General features: G+C 33.5%; 1 protein-coding gene across 1 annotated transcript in view; it reads right to left on the bottom strand.

Moving 5' to 3' along the window:
* Window positions 1-1,319: 1,319 nt before the first annotated feature.
* Window positions 1,320-16,365, bottom strand: part of LOC125836338 (uncharacterized) — a 30,304-nt gene continuing 15,258 nt past the window's right edge. Inside the window, exons 26-49 of the mRNA XM_049515520.1 lie at window positions 12,935-13,145; window positions 11,889-12,063; window positions 11,119-11,190; window positions 10,935-11,003; window positions 10,780-10,851; window positions 10,387-10,458; window positions 10,207-10,278; window positions 10,061-10,132; window positions 9,885-9,956; window positions 9,712-9,783; window positions 9,553-9,624; window positions 7,880-7,951; window positions 7,680-7,745; window positions 7,332-7,394; window positions 7,201-7,248; window positions 7,011-7,054; window positions 5,098-5,483; window positions 4,825-5,020; window positions 3,627-3,767; window positions 3,038-3,156; window positions 2,586-2,796; window positions 2,273-2,504; window positions 2,047-2,197; window positions 1,320-1,892 (exon numbers count right to left, since the gene is read on the bottom strand). Of these exons, the coding sequence (XP_049371477.1) occupies window positions 1,533-1,892; window positions 2,047-2,197; window positions 2,273-2,504; window positions 2,586-2,796; window positions 3,038-3,156; window positions 3,627-3,767; window positions 4,825-5,020; window positions 5,098-5,483; window positions 7,011-7,054; window positions 7,201-7,248; window positions 7,332-7,394; window positions 7,680-7,745; window positions 7,880-7,951; window positions 9,553-9,624; window positions 9,712-9,783; window positions 9,885-9,956; window positions 10,061-10,132; window positions 10,207-10,278; window positions 10,387-10,458; window positions 10,780-10,851; window positions 10,935-11,003; window positions 11,119-11,190; window positions 11,889-12,063; window positions 12,935-13,145 (3,120 nt within the window). The 3' untranslated portion in view covers window positions 1,320-1,532. The remainder of the gene's footprint in view (window positions 1,893-2,046; window positions 2,198-2,272; window positions 2,505-2,585; window positions 2,797-3,037; window positions 3,157-3,626; window positions 3,768-4,824; window positions 5,021-5,097; window positions 5,484-7,010; window positions 7,055-7,200; window positions 7,249-7,331; window positions 7,395-7,679; window positions 7,746-7,879; window positions 7,952-9,552; window positions 9,625-9,711; window positions 9,784-9,884; window positions 9,957-10,060; window positions 10,133-10,206; window positions 10,279-10,386; window positions 10,459-10,779; window positions 10,852-10,934; window positions 11,004-11,118; window positions 11,191-11,888; window positions 12,064-12,934; window positions 13,146-16,365) is intronic.

Here is a 16,365-nt window from a genome sequence, read left to right as displayed (position 1 = left end):
TAATTTGAGCGTAAACAGGCCAAGTAGAATCAAATAATATGAATAAAGGGAGCATGCATGAAGCCAATCTAGAAATTGGTTTCACACTAATAACACTATTATGATAAAATAAGATAAGCATGCCAGCTGGCAGCTGGTACCTACTTTTACATCATTTAGTTAAACTTACTTAATTAAGAGACTAAGTTCATGTTTATAATTATTATTCAACTTGTGTCCTTTCATCTCTTTTTGTTTTTTTACTTTTATTATTTCTCTCTCTTTTTTTGATTTTGTGAGTAGCCTGTTTTGAATGTCTGACTATGATTTTCAAGAGACCAATGTTTAAGACTACCTTTTAGTGGCTACTAAAATAATTTTAACACTTAACATTCAAATATAAATCAATCATGTCTTCATATTTTATAAGAAGAAACTATTTTTTCATATAATATATATTAAAGAAAAATGAAGGTGTATTATCTTTACGAAATAAAAGAAAAGGTCTTAGCTAAATTCGCATAATAAATATATCATTATAGTGTCAAATGATCAAGATCAACTTATCAAAAATATTTTGAAAAAACAGCAATTTCTATTTGAGTGATAATTTTTTAAAATAGCTTTTACGTATTAAAAAATAGACACTACCTAAATATACTTGGTTTGTTTTTTTACCAAACACTTTTATTCTTAAAAAAACAAGTGCATTCAGAAATTTAAAAAGTATATATTTCGTCTTCTAAAAATTTGGCCACTATCAAACTCATAAAACAACAGTTTGAAACTTTTCAATTGGAGACCTTTGACTTTTCCTTGAACAAATATGTAAAACATGCATATCATCAAATATTGCTTCAGTTGGTTATCTTTTTGTTTACGTTAACAAAACAATTAGTATAATATTATTAAATAATTATTATTTACATTCATCATGTTTTGTTTACTCCAATCTAATCCATGTTGCCTGACAGGGCAGAGCTAGGTAGGACGAGGGATTCAAAGTTAGTGCATTCTATCGTAAATAGAACTCTAGCTCTATTTGTGATGTTGAGTTTTTGTTGAGTAATATTATTTTTCGTGTGAAACTACACTGGGTTGGGTGTATGTGTTGTTCGAAACGACCAATAATATTCTAAAAGCATTTTATAAAACTGGTATTGATGGTGTGATCAGAGATGAGAATTTAGATTATGTTTCTCGGGACACTTTAAAAATACCGACGAGTGCGTGTCGGATGGATTTGACGCTGGTGTGGTAAAGTTTTGGAGAGTTCGAGAAACATAGTGGAGAAAAAAGTGTAACAAAAAGTTGTCATGTTTCAAAAGTGCAGCAGCAGAAGAAAAAAATGTTGCATCCTTTGCCTCAAAACTGAAACATGTATTTACATTAGACAGCAAGCCTGCTATAAAAAAATTGAACAAATTGCTTAATTACAAGTATAAATACACGTGGAGGTGGTCTAGCACCCTCGAGAACACAAGAAGTTAGAATGAGCCAGGCTTACCATGGATGAAGTGACATTACGTGTCTGTTTGATCTTGAAACTGAACTTAATCGAACATATTAGTTGTAGATGCAGAAGAAGAGCCCATGTCAGTTCGAATAGTTATGGTGTTTTGAGTTTGGGTTTGAATTAGCTTCTGATTTTGCCTCTCTTGATGAAAATCTTTCATGGCTTTAAACCTCAGATCATTGGAATAAGTACTTGCCTCTGGAATTTCATCTGGAATAGCGATTCGTCCTTCAAGCATAGACACTACCTCGGACATGATAGGCCTGAGTGAGGGAGTGGCACTAGTGCACAAGAGTGCCACTTTTACTATTTTTTCCACTTCTTGTTTATTAATATCAGACCCCAATCTCTGATCTATGAGCTCCTCTATACTCCCACTCAGATGCAAATGACAGGCCTGTAACAGTGTAGCTTTTCAGGCACAGCCAGTAATTTCAATGGAAGAGTGAAAAATGAAGAAAGAATTGGAAGATCTTTATATTGCCATCGAAACATTCAAGCTGAGCCTTGATAAGAGAGATACAACAAGCAAACAGGGATCAGATTTATACCCAATCTAAGAGACAAATGCTAGTGTGGCTCGGCATGTAGTTATTGTTGTTCTTTCCACTGACAGTTTCCAAAAGTACAACTCCAAAGCTGTAAACATCTGCCTTGTCAGTCAAATAACCCCAGAGTGCATATTCTGGTGCCATGTATCCTCTGCAAGTGTTAAGATTAGAAGGTTTGTCAACGTAAAATACTTTAGACTTCCAGCTGGAAAAGTAGTGACCTTACATTGTTCCAGCAACTCGAGTACTAATATGGGTCTTCTCATCTTCAGTGAGTCTAGCTAGTCCAAAGTCGGAGATTTTGGGATTGAGCTGTCCATCCAGAAGCACATTGGTAGCTTTGATGTCCCGATGTACAATTTTTAGGCTTGATTCCTCATGTAGAAAAGCTAGACCTCTTGCTATTCCGAGACAGATCCTAAACCTTGTGGGCCAATCCAGATTCAATCGGCTGTTCTCTGAACCAGAAAATTCACCACTGAAAATCTTGACCCAGAGGATAACTAGATTTATACATAAAGAGGACACGGAGTAATTACCAAACAAAACGCTCGCAAGGCTATTGTTATCTAAGTATTCATATACAAGCAGTAACTGGTCTGCTTCAATACAGCACCCATGAAGCTTAACTAGATTGGGGTGTTGCAAACAGGATATCGTGCTAATCTCATTCAAGAATTCACGGTTGCCTTGCTTTGATTGAGAGGAGAGCTGCTTCACTGCAACTAACGTACCATCAAGTAATTGACCCTACACGAAATCAGTTGTTAGATTCCACGGGGTAAGAGGATAGAACCAGTGCGCAGCAGCTAAAGGCAGATGAATTATGAGCTACATATGTATTTCCATGCTCAAACTCAGAAGGTTTGGGTAAATAGAATTTGAAGGTTTACATGTTTATGGAAACAGCACCAAATCTCGTAGGCAGAGGTACAATGTGACATGATGTACAAGTAAAAGAAAAATCACTAGTCTCCAATTATAAGCATACCTTGTAAACTGGACCAAAACCACCTTCGCCAATCTTGTTTGAAGCATCAAAATTTTTAGTGGCAGTTTTTATTTGCTTCAGAGTAAAACAAACCATCTGCAGCTCTACGCCATTGAGAGCTGTCCAAAAAATAAGTAGAGATGAGTTACAGAATTTTGTGTTCTCTTGTGATAAATAAATTCTTATCATTGCATTAGCATTGACATGGCTATCTTTTTCTTGAAATGGTAAACCCCACTGCTCCTAAACTCTTACACAAATACCTACTGTTCTTAAAATTCATGTACCAGTAAGATTTGATACAACGAAGATGTGTAACTAGCATTAATTGAGGTGTTTCTAGATTTGAAACAATAATGACGAGTCTCCTAGATTTTCATTAAATAATGAATCTCCTAGGTCAATCAATGTGTTAAGCTATTACATTAAACAAGACTTTGGATTTCAAGACCTTCAATATGATTAATCATGCATGTTTGTATTTTGATCACTTTCGAATATACAATGGATTGCATTCAACAAAATCCACCGAAGAGTAGATTAATAACTACTATTTAAATTTGCAATTTTAGAAACTTTTCAAGCTCACCTCTTCTTTTACTTTTTCTACATAGACAGCCTTTCCACCAAAGAATGCTCAGTACGAAAAAAGTGATACATGTAGCCAAAACTCCAACAATAACATAAATTATTGTGGTCTTTCTGTCCTTGTTTGAACAGAACTTGAAAGCTGTACCAAAGTCCAAAAGAAAATGAAAAAAGGGTAAATCAGAGCAGCAAAGTGAGCAGAACCATTAATGCAGGTCATCATTCATTTAAAAGAAAGCGGCATGCTTTACAAAATCCATCTATCTGCAGAACCATCCTCTAACTCAAGCATAGATCAGGACTTCGATCCAAGCTATGGATCCATTTACAAGCCTTATTGGCATCTCCACTTGCCAAATGCGGTGAATTCATTTTTCCTCCATGTTTAGAAACTTCCTTAAGCGCTAATTATTGCACCAAAATGATGAATAAGAATATATTTCTCCATTTCTATTTTACCACCATAATTTTGAATGAAGTAGCAGTTTCTTGAAAAGATAAGGAGGACAGCGGGATAAAATAAGAAACATCTAGGGAAACACCAAAATTCATTTTCTTGCAAGTTCATGACAACAAGAAAAGATTTACTCTTGTCCAATTTCTCTTGAACTTCATTCCATTTGTCTTGACCTACTATCTGTTTTTTCCATTTCCCGAAAATGGAACTCTTTCCTTACATGGAAAAATCAACAAATTCTAAAGTCAAACTGATATATAAACTCCTCTCACTATTTACTACTACCAATACACTATTTTAAGATTCACATCATTTCACATATATCGACTGCACCCCGAATAAAATAACTCATTCGACTAATTTTTTAATTGAATTCTGTAAAATACAGTAGACTATACAAGATCGGACATAGGAGATAGATAACAGGAAGACTGAGTTACATCATGAGCCCCACAGGTCCTATAGGCTATAACATGATGCTCATCACAGTTACTGCAAATACACCATAAAGTAACTTAAGGGTAACGGCTCGAGTACGAAAAGGGATTGATAGATACACACACAGTTGTGCAGTGATGAATTGACCTTCTTTCACATGCCATGCATGAGACAAAACCAAATGTAGAAAGAAGAGAAGGAAAAAGTATGTTATCAAAAAGAAGATAAAGGAAAAAGTACAAGTCGGAAGTCAAACAATCCCTGTAAATCCACCCAAAAATATAAAAAGTAAGTAGATACATACTTGAGTCAACTGAGATAGCTGATATGAGTGAACCATAATGTCCCCTAAGAGGAATGCGGGCAGTGCCCTTGCCAGCCCAATAAAATCGGATCTCCAAGACACTATCTGTTACAGTAGCATTAAAGTATCTGATCACAGGCCTTAGGACTCCAAGAGCTTCCTCTTCAATATTAAAGTCTTTCCAAACTAGTTTCTCCTAAAATCAAAAGGTCATTCAAGAATGTGAATCAGCTAAATAACTCTAAAGGGAACTTCATCATTCAGGATAAGCACCTGGATATATATATCAAAGATGCGCCTTCCGAGACTGTTATATGTACTGTCGTTTTTAAATATTATCTCAGCAAAGTGCAGACTAACATTGTAACTCCCATTCTCCAAGCAATAATGGAAATAAGTAAGTGAAAGTGGAGAAACCCTTGCTCTACTATACAGTTCAGACAGGTCAGTTGATGGTATAGTCTCAATAAAACGTGTATTCTGATCATTATCATCATCCATGAAGTCTCCGGTGCTACTAAATCCCCAGTACTTATCACTGCGGAAATTTCTTGCAGAACCACCTTCAACATGAGCATCTCCGTCAAAATCAATATGCCTGTTGTTTTCTGTAATAGCAACATCATTTCCTCCACAATTCACATGCAAGGAACACCCATCTGCCATGTAACCAAATGGACTAACATGGTTAGAGAGAGATATCTAGAAACAATTGTCACATAGACCCTTATTACCACAGGCAGCAAAGACTACCAAATTTGCAATGCATATATACATATAAATGTCAGTTGTTGAAAATCTAATAACAAGCCTTCAGTAGGATAAATGACCTCAAGAGTGTAGGTCCAGAATAGAGATATTTGTAACTGACAGCACATTCATTGCTAACTTGCAGACAATATCTGTCAGCTATTCTTTTTAATGTATTGATATGTTTTTCTGCCCGTGTAGTGGGTTAGGAGAATCACTTCTAAATAATTTATTTTCTTCTTTTTGACATTAGTACAGACATAATACATTATAGATTAAAGTGCATCTAGTGGATGCATGTAATATTACATTAACTCAAAGCTATAGTCCCTTTTCAAAGGTAAAAGAGTCAACAAACTCCAAAAGTGCATCTATGTCATCAAAGGAAGTAAGCTTGCACCAGAAATCTAAAAGCTAAACAGGTGTATTAACTGTGGATTAAAGTTTTTGTGTCCTTCTAATGTTCTGCTCTCTCCAGATTACCCACATAACACAAAGATGAATCATGTTCCAGAAACTTCTGTTGGTTCCTTTATTCTTTCTCCATTTCCAACTGAATAAGAATTGTGTCAGAGATTTGGGAATCAATTGGTGGGATCTATAAAACATACTACAAACCTCATCAGCTACAGCAGAGTGTAAAACCAAATGATCCACATTTTCATTTCTCACATGTAGCACCTGTTGCATATGGTGATTTCATAAATTACAAGCCTCATAAACTGCAGTGCACCAAAAGCACAATAATTGTAGATGAGCTCTCTTTTCCCACTACAGGTCCCGTGGCCAATGGATGATACCGTCTACACAGCCAGATAAGGGTATAAGGCTTTATATGCTCCTTTTACAGAAACAGACCCTCAGCTACTGTCCATCTGCAACCATTCCTTCTCCTCCAATTCGACAACAAAATAGTCCAGCTGTCTCCCAACATTCCTGGCAATTTCTTCCAAATTTAATGTCCCATACACCGATACTCATTTAGAAACTGAGATAAGGAAAAGCTGTAAAATTAAACAAATTTTTGAATTGCTCTCAGAGTGATATATTTCCTTGCCAAGTATCTACTTGAACTGTGTGTAAGTCATGAATTTATCCCATAAACCTCTTCTCCTTACACCAACTCTCCTTCGCTCTTTATTTTGCATCTCTGACTGCTTTCTGCAGCGTGTTATGTTACTCTCAGATATCTCCAAAATCATTTAAAGAGGAGAATCTTATCATGCATCTTCAATTTCCTAACTGCCAGACCACCACATCGCCACCACCAACACCACCACCATACACACTTCTTTGGTTGTATAACTGGTTTAAATATTGGAAATGGAGGAAAGGAAGATGAGAAAACACAAAAGAACTGCAGTTTCGAATATGAAAAGAATTGTTCTTTCTAATGTATTACTTGATAAAATGTCAGTGAGCACAAATATACTTACATCTTGGACAAGTTAAATCCTCTGTACACGGAAGAACGTTCTTACTGTAGAAGCAAGCAAAAGAGAGATTGGCCTTAGATATATGCTCAGAAGTAAAGAAACAAATCTCAAAGTAAAGCATTCATTCATCCATTTAGTTAGCTGTAAAAGCTAATATGAGAAACAAAAAGAATGAGAAGATCCATCTTACAGAGTCCCTGCAACTGCAGAGCTCCTGTACAGGTTTATGTAATAATTCCTGTCAAGGGAACAATTATCAGAACCATATGATACATTGTCACTAAAAACATGAATGAGAAACGAACAGAAGGATTCACTGACGTGTTTTGCCGACAAGCTGGTTGTTGAGGGCCTTGCCAAGTAAAGTTATTGTAGGAAAGATCACTGTACATTCAATTTGAATTCTTAGAAGTCATAATCCGGAGTACTATAATGATAAGAATGCAATCCATTAACATTTTAGAGGTGAAAAAGACAAAGAAACTGTAGAACTACACACAGAAATACTAAATAAAAGTCAATAATTTCCCTGAGATTTCAATTTAACTATGTCTCTGAAAAAATATCACTCTGCATATATAATGGCATGAAAGTGTCTACACTTTCATTTCAAGACAATGTGAAGCACAAATATTTTATAAAAGAGAATAAAGATGATATTACACGTACACATTTATTCCGTTCTTCAAGATTGAGGCAGGTATATCTCCACTGAGCATGTTACCAGATAAAAACCTATTAAAACAGTATCACAGTTAAATAACTATAATGCGGAAAACAGTGAATGTAGATTTCCCTGCATTGTTGAAAATTATAATAATACCATCTTAAGAGTATTTAAGAAAAAAAAAACTTGGCAGTAAACTCACACAAATTTAAGCATACTTCTTGCACTAATGTCATCTGGAATCGTTCCAATGAGCTTATTGAAACTAACATCCCTGCAGTAAGTTCAAACATAGAACACAAGAAATAGGAAGTGATTTTGTGTCTGGAGTCTCATGAAGGGGCAAAGGAGGAGGCCCAATTTATATATCATAAACCTTGCTAGAGTTGCATGAATGTCATAGTACCTTAAAAAATAAGCTTAGAGACGACGGTGTATTAAACAGATCAAAGGCAAAGAATAGGAAACAAAGTTTAGCTGATATTGAAGTGTTGGCTACGATGAACACTTCTGTTTTTTTAAAAAAAAATTATTGGTAAGGATGATGAACACTTCTTTTTTTCCTTTCAACAACACCTTCAATCTGTAGATACTTACTCACCGTGGTTCACAAAGTTTATGGATTGTGGTTCACATCTATGATGATTGTTATACACATGTATCAACTTCTATCTAATCAAAATCAAAGCTATCAAGCTCCAAAGAATCCCCACAAATTAGTAAACTGGGCCTTTGTATTCCAGCGCCAGCAACTATGGCTGTTAGAATTGGGAATATTCACTAGCTGACTGGAGAGGCAATTGTATTAAGGTGTTCGATCCTGAATTTTGGGTTTCTCGATTCTGTTTTTGCATTTTGCTTCTCATTATTATTTACCTATAATGAATTTGATGATTTTTAAATCTCTGCCACTAGAAAATATAAAGAAGATAGCTGTATGATGCCTTGTGAGTTCTGTATACTGAACAGCCTTGACTTGTTCCATTCTTTTTAACGCAGAAAATGAGAATTAACGGACAAGCCAGAAGAAGACAGAATAACCAGCTTATACACTACTTCTATTCTGTTTTGTCTCAATTTGGGTTGAAGTCCCAAGAGGTGAAAAGTAAAATCATAAGCCAAAGTCATTCAGGCTTAAATGTCAAGTATTGCCTGAAGCCCCTTGGGCTAGGCGAGCCACATACTCCCTCCATTCTAAAATAAGTGGGTTTTTAGCTTGGGCACACCCCTTAAGAAACTACTCATTCCTAGAAAATAAAATGTATTTTTACTAACTTATCCTTAATAAATACCTTGAAAAAGATGTAGCTCTTTAGTAGTTTCTTTGTTATGTAAAACTTCCTTTATTTATATAACGGTAAAATTGGAAGAACATCATTAATGTCTTCTTGATTATATAAAACACCAATTATTTTGAAACAAAATGAAAAACTAATGATACCATTTATTTTGGAATGGAGGGAGTATGATAAGATGGACATCATTCAACATTTTAGGTGTTCAGTCATTAGATTTGAGGTTTACAAAAGGAGCCTCCTCTAGAGGCCATCATTTGGGAATTCTGGAATGGTTCACCACAACAACTACTTCTTTCAGAAGAGGTAATTGTGAGAACCTTAACAAGAAAGAATCATATTGGTGGAAGAAAGGAAGTGTTTACTTATAAGATGAGAACTTCGGCTTTGTAATAACTCAAGAGTCTTTAAGGCCAAGTGGAAGGTCCAGCTATAAGTACAAATGTTTCAAAGTTGACTTGTCAGTACTGTTCAAGCCTATTGCATGTGGACACGAAGTTTAACATCAGACATGTAAGGATAATGCGTAATGCAGACAAAGGAATACTCATTTTTGCAAAATTATAAGTGAACTACTTACAATGTTTGTATGGTTTTCAGTTTCCAAATATATCCTGGAAGTACTCCCGAAAGGTTGCAGTTTCTCAGTACCCTGAATCCAATGATTAAACAGCACTAAGAAAAGATCCATCAAATTTGGATGCCAATAATAATTTGGAATAAACTCCCAGCAACTTACAGTCTCTCTAGGTCTGTCATGTTAATTAGAAGAGGAAATTCATGCATTGGTCCTTTTATGTCGCTAATCCTCCTGAATAAGAGACTCAAACATGAGAAGTCTCCATACAGTAAAGAGATCCATAAACTAAAAGAAAGAAGTAGATTAGGTATATTTAAGAGTTCTGTACTCACAGATCGGTTAACATATTGAGAAGAGATATGCTTAATGGAATGGGACCCTCTAAACCGGTAGCATGCAGCTCTCTTCGTTGATTATCCAAAATAAGAATTAAATACTTGAGACTATGAAATTATTCTTCTATCAAAAATCTTTCAAGATCCTCTGTTATCAAAAGAGAAATTCTTACAATTTTGTAAGTTGTTTCCATTTCTCTATAAAATCTGGAATTGGTCCGCTGAGATTGTTATCACTTATCCTACTGCAAACAAAATACTGTTAAACATAGTCTTCAAATGACCAGCTAAAAGAATAATGATATAACCATGTACTTACAAATCTGCTAAATTTACAAGTCCAGAGAGTGACACTGGCAGCTCTCCCTCCAGTTGGTTGGAGGACAATATCCTGAAATTAAGATCATGTTTCTCCATTGGATATTGTATCTATTTATCCCCCCGGAATCACAACTCATATGGACAGACCTAAAAGAGAGAAGGAAAAGAATGGTCTTACAGCGCCTTTAAGTTTATCAATTTCCCTAGTTCATCAGGAATAATGCCTGAGAATCGGTTTCCTTCAAGGTTTCTGGTCAAAGATTGCTACATAGATTAGTGCACGGCTGATTTTTTGGGGAAAATAATGAAATAAGAAGAACTGAAAATGAGATAATGCTTAGATTAATGAACAGGAGCATGTCCAGACACTGCATCAAAGAGAAAACTAAACTATAGCATAAAAGCTGTTAAGCTCTGCGCATTCATTATACTTGAAAAGAAAATTTCATAAATTTAAAATTGGAGTTGGACAAAAGATTATTACATAAAATTTTCTTCAAAAGGTGTCCAAACAGCTACATAAGAAATGAAGATGAGAAATCAGATTAGATAATCAAAATTTGATGCATACATATAGGTAAGGCTGGTAATGTTTCCCAGTTCCTTTGGTATTTCCCCTGACAACCGGTTCACAAGAACAGAGCTGGATCAAAAAATTTGCAGTTACAATTGATGATTAACAACCCTCATAACAGCTGTTTTAACAATATATTAAATGGGGCTTACATGCAATTTAACTGAGTTGACGCCCATTCAGTTGGTATACTACCACTGAGGTAATTGTATGCAAAATCACTGAAAATTGAGAATATGTGAATTCAGTTAATTATGCTTATCAAAATTTGAACATTGAACTAGATTACACGGGAAATAAAAGCAAATGTGACACTAGCATTCAAAAGATTCTTACACTTTTTGAATGTAAGGAAGCTTTACCAGTTCAGGTGGAAGAACGCCAGGAAGATTTATACCCTTAAGAGTACTGCATAAGTAATTTCAAGAGTCAACAATGTAATTTAGTTTATCTAAATATTATGAATAGATATCCTATTCTTGTTTAGAAAATGAAACCAATTATAGTCACATAATACTGATAGGAACCACTCTAAGATGGTAAGGTATATAATATATTGCACACAAAAGTGAAAATAGTCAATGATATCAACTTGCTCTTCATACATCTCAGGAAGCCTAAGATTTTATCAAATATATAATGAAATTGTACACAATCTCAAGCCATAAAGATAAAACATATCTTTGGCGAAGGCACAACTTATATATTTGGCAAAAATGGAACTCCCCTTTTTTTCAGGGGTTCCCTTGGAGCAATGTCAAAGCAGTTGACGTGTAACTAGGAGATCACAAGTTCAAGCTGCAGAAACAACCTCTTGCATAAACACAAATAGTGGGAGCTTAGTGCACCTGGCTCCCCCTGATCTGTAATCCTCCTATATATTGTTCCTTTTAGTTGTCCAAGGATATAATTTTAAGATTGTAGCAAAGATGTAGGAAATGGAATGCTAATACTACTTAATAAAGCATGGTTATGGGTTCTCTAACAGCAATGGCAAGACATGAGTAACTTAGGACTTAATAGCTACTTTCTCCAAATTATCTATGCTGGCTCTCCAAAAACATAATGTGCTATAACCAAAGTCGAGCAAGATGATGAAAAATTACATAGCTACTATGTGGCAGGCAGTATCATTTCCTATACTGCAGTTGCATACAACATCAGTTTCGAACCAACTTGGAAGATCAGTTGTAACCCTGACTGCTTCAATCTGGCACAATTCACCATTGAATTTCCAGTGTGTTGCTCCCATTGTAGTGGCGATTTGTTCCATAATGTCCACTGAGAAATTACCAAAGCATATGCCAAATAACAGGTTGTTAGCCAAATGATGCAGATCTTACAAGATAGTTGCAAAAGTTCAATTCAAGTGCAGGAAGCAGAAAACCCCTAAATAGTATATCTCACCAAACAAAATCAGAAGTTTCAAAACACTGGAAGCTGCACACCCCTGCCTACATTTTGGAATTGAGGATCAATTGGCCAGAAACTCCTCCCCCCCGCCCCCCCAAATACCCTTTCTAGTATATTCTCATCCTGTATTTCTCTCCATTGGGTTCAACATTTTGGAGTTAGGCTACAAAGGTGTAGCAACTTTCCCTAGCAAATGTGTAGAACCCTGCATCATTTGAATACCCTATTTTACCAGATTGCATTAGTTCCTACACAACAACATACCTAGTGAAATCCCACAAGTGGGGTCTGGGGAGGGTAGAATGTACGCAGACCTTACCACTACCTCGTGGAGGTAGAGAGGCTGTTTCTGAAAGACCCTCCCATTAGTTCCTAGACAAAATACTAAAATTCCCAGCCTTTTGTTCTTATAAGTCTAAATTTCCAGCCCTAAAGTAAGACTCTATCATATAGGAAGCTTTTTTAAGTAAGCATGCTCCATTTTTTTCTACAATACAAAAAAAATTAACTGATCAGAGCCTTATGTTCTTCACATTTCCTCTAGTAAGAGACTCAAAATTGATCTTTTCTCAAGAAACTTAACTGAACAGGAGGAAGAACAAGAAATAAGTTCAAAATTTCATAATTCTTGATTTCTTGCACAAATTTGACTTTGTAGCAAAATCCCATATACCCTTCATGCACCCACCACCCACTCAACAACCCATCCACTAAAACTTAAAAAAGCTATAAAATTTACCTTCTTCTTGGGCAACTCTTGTTGAGTCACCCAAACTCAACAACATGAAGCAGTTCACTGCAAGAATCCATGAAAGAACAGCTCTTTTTAGTGGCAACATTTTTTTTTCTTCAAGCTCCAGCCTCCAAGTGATATACAGTACTGTTGGACGTACAAAATGTACACCTAAAATTCTATCCAAGAAATGATTCAGCCTAAAAGCTGGGTCTTTTTTTAATTATTATTAAGGCAAAAGTTCTATTGGATTCAAAATAGTGTACCATAAACAAACAAGAAAAACTATGTGTGTATAAATTGAGCTAGCTGTTTACCAACTTCCTATACATAAACAAAAACAAAGTTTGTTTGTTTTCAGAGAAATTTCTATAATGTAAAAATTGAAACTTTAGAGAACAGTCAATGGCAACTGGGGCACGTGAGATTTCTTGATCTTTGATGGACCCATTGGCTACCCACTTGATATTTCAATTTAATTCTTTATGACTATTCATATGTAATACTATTGGACAAGATGGAGACATTCACGATTAAATATTTCTCACTGTATAAATACAAATAAATATCTATTTGTGCTATGGTAAACAAGTAAAAATAAACAGAAAAAGTAATTTGATTTAGGTAAAAAAAAAAAAAATTACTACAAATAGAAGGACTATAATAAGGAATTGTCAGACCTATGATTAAGATTAATTAAATAAATTTAAATTCTTTAAATGGTTAAGTTAGGTAAGATCATGTCAATTTGCAGATAAAAGTAAAAGTGATTATTGGATGATCCAAAAAAATAACATCATAGCATGAATAGGACAAATAAATTAAAACACCAAATCTTAATTTTGTCGCGACATCTTTAGTTTGATTTATCAGTGTTTAGCATGCATTAGAGATTTATGTATTTGCATTTTAAGAAAAATAAATTTGCATTTGTTATCAAATATATCATTTGTTTATTAATAGTTTTAGCATCTATGTTTATTAAATATGGAAATTTTTTATTTATAAAGTAATATACTTAAAATAATTTTTAACACTAATTGTATACCATCGGTTAATTAAAATGGGCTCTTCATTTATCTTTTTTAAATGTGAAATGTAATTTAATGTGATAAAATGTAATTAGTTAGGTTGGTGTCTATTATATGTTTCAAACTTTATTTTCCAATGTTCCAAACTATTATTCTACTATAAATTTAAACTTTTCTTTGTGTATAATAATCCTATAGTTACATTGAATTTTCCGAGTCCCAAACACCCTAAAAAGTCATAAATGTGTAAAAAGAAATTTTCTAAATAATGAAAACAAAAGGCACCAGGAGCTGCAAGTCAAAATTGAAAATCTAGTATAGATATAGCAAGAGTGAATTAAAAAATATGCTAGAGGAAAAATATTCGACAGCAAATATTTAATTTGTTGACCATGAAAAGAGAATTTCATTTGAATATTTTAATAACAAATTCATTTTTTAACTTTTACAAACAATAATGTACCCCTAATAATTTTATAAGTAGAATCTGAAAAGAAAATAAATAAAAAAAATCAATTATCTAATAATCTTTTATCATAATCCTCCACTTTCATTTCGTCTTTTCACATATAATTGAGCAACTCATACAAACACTGAATTAAATGTAAATATTGTAATGGCTTCACACTCTGCAGGTTTAGAAAATTGACAGACTTTGACTTTTCCATTTTGTACTATTATTATATATAGATTTGCTGACCATTTCTTTTCCTTATTACAAACTGTTTTATTGGGGTCCATTTAGTAGGGTAGAATTCTCAAAGTAATAACGTCGAATACGACTTAATATAAGCTAGCGTTTGGTTATAGATTTTCAAATACTCTTGACAAATATTATTTGGGTGAAAATTTAGGTGAAATTTCATTATGTATTTAGTCATAGTCTTTGGAAAACATATTTCACTTTTTTAGAAAAATATGATTTATACCCGTAAGTTTTAAAACTATCAAAACTAATCATAAATTTGTATTACAAGTCAATTGGATCTTCGTTGCAACAAATAACAAGTAGCGTCCATGACACTGGAGCAATGTGGTAGTTTGGAGTGAGTGCAACAAGCATCATTTCATACATCGTGAAGTAGACAAAGCACATGACTTTGTTACCCTGAGTTGATTGTTCATTATTTTCATCAACAACCACATCATCACTTTCATATTCACTGAATATTTCATCACTACTTTGGTATTCACGTAAAAAAAAAAAAAAATGTAATACAACGCAAACAACTACTAGGGTGTTTTGTAAAAGATAAAATTTTGGTGTAAAATTTCAATTTTTAAAAGATCTCAAATAATGATATTTGGCCCAAATACTAGAAAAACTAATATTTAGGAATTTGGGATATTTATCAAAAAAATTTGTCAAATAATGGCAAATTATATGGACAAACACTATATGCCAAATTTCCCCTCAAATATTACTTGGGAAATCTATGACCAAACGGGTCCTAAATATCATGAAATTGACATATTTTGTTTGCATAGGAAAATCCTTGTTGATAATACTAATAACGACATAATTTTCAGTTAATTATGTTTACTTCATTCGTAAAGGTTTTTCTCACTAACAAAATATAATATCTTTAAGGATATGATTAAACTTTAGCTACTTTAGGACAGTACTAATAATTTCAAAATATTATTATGAATTAAGAATAGAATCTATTAATAAAGGTCAAACACATATACAACCTCTTTAACTTGTCCATATTTTTTATTTTGACTCTTTATTTTAGCCTTGTTCAATTTTAACCCTTAAACTCCATTTTTTATGTATCATTTTAACACGAAATACTATTTTTATGATTTATTTGTTTTTATATATATATTCTTCAATTGCACCTTCTTATTTTAAATCGACATGTGTCAGTTAATTTTAGTTAAAAAAAATAAAAATTAACAAAAAATAATTCTTTTTAAAAAATAATAATTTCTTTTTAAGAGTGTTATGTATTTTTGTGTGAAAAATAACCGACGAAATTGTGTTGGTTTTCTTTCTTTAAAATCACCGACATCCTAACAAAGTCAGTCGAGTTTTAACATTGTTTAGTAGTGTTATTAGCAATGAACAAGAGTCTTTTTTTAGTAGTGTTATTAACAAAGTCAGTCGAGTCTTTTTGAAGATGGGTTTTTTTATTCGTATTGATTTATATTAAAAATTAAAAGTGAGTATTTGCGTTAAATTTAGATAGCCTAGATGATAAGAAAAAAATAAATAAGTAGTGTTATTTAATTTAATTGAATGTTTAAGAAAGAAAATCAATGAACTTTCGTCAATTTATTTTCATGCAAAAATACAGAGAATATCAAAAATAATATTATTGTTTGAAAATTTTTATGTTCGTTCGCGAATGTTTAATTTTTTTAATTAACAGGCACACGTCTATTTTTTAAAATAAGAAA

Source organism: Solanum verrucosum, unplaced genomic scaffold (genome assembly GCF_900185275.1).
Source record: "Solanum verrucosum unplaced genomic scaffold, falcon-dt-bn FXZP01000278.1, whole genome shotgun sequence".
Lineage (NCBI taxonomy): Eukaryota > Viridiplantae > Streptophyta > Magnoliopsida > Solanales > Solanaceae > Solanum > Solanum verrucosum.
The sequence above is the reverse complement of the archived record's forward strand: the minus strand, read 5'-3'. Positions and strand labels throughout refer to the sequence as shown.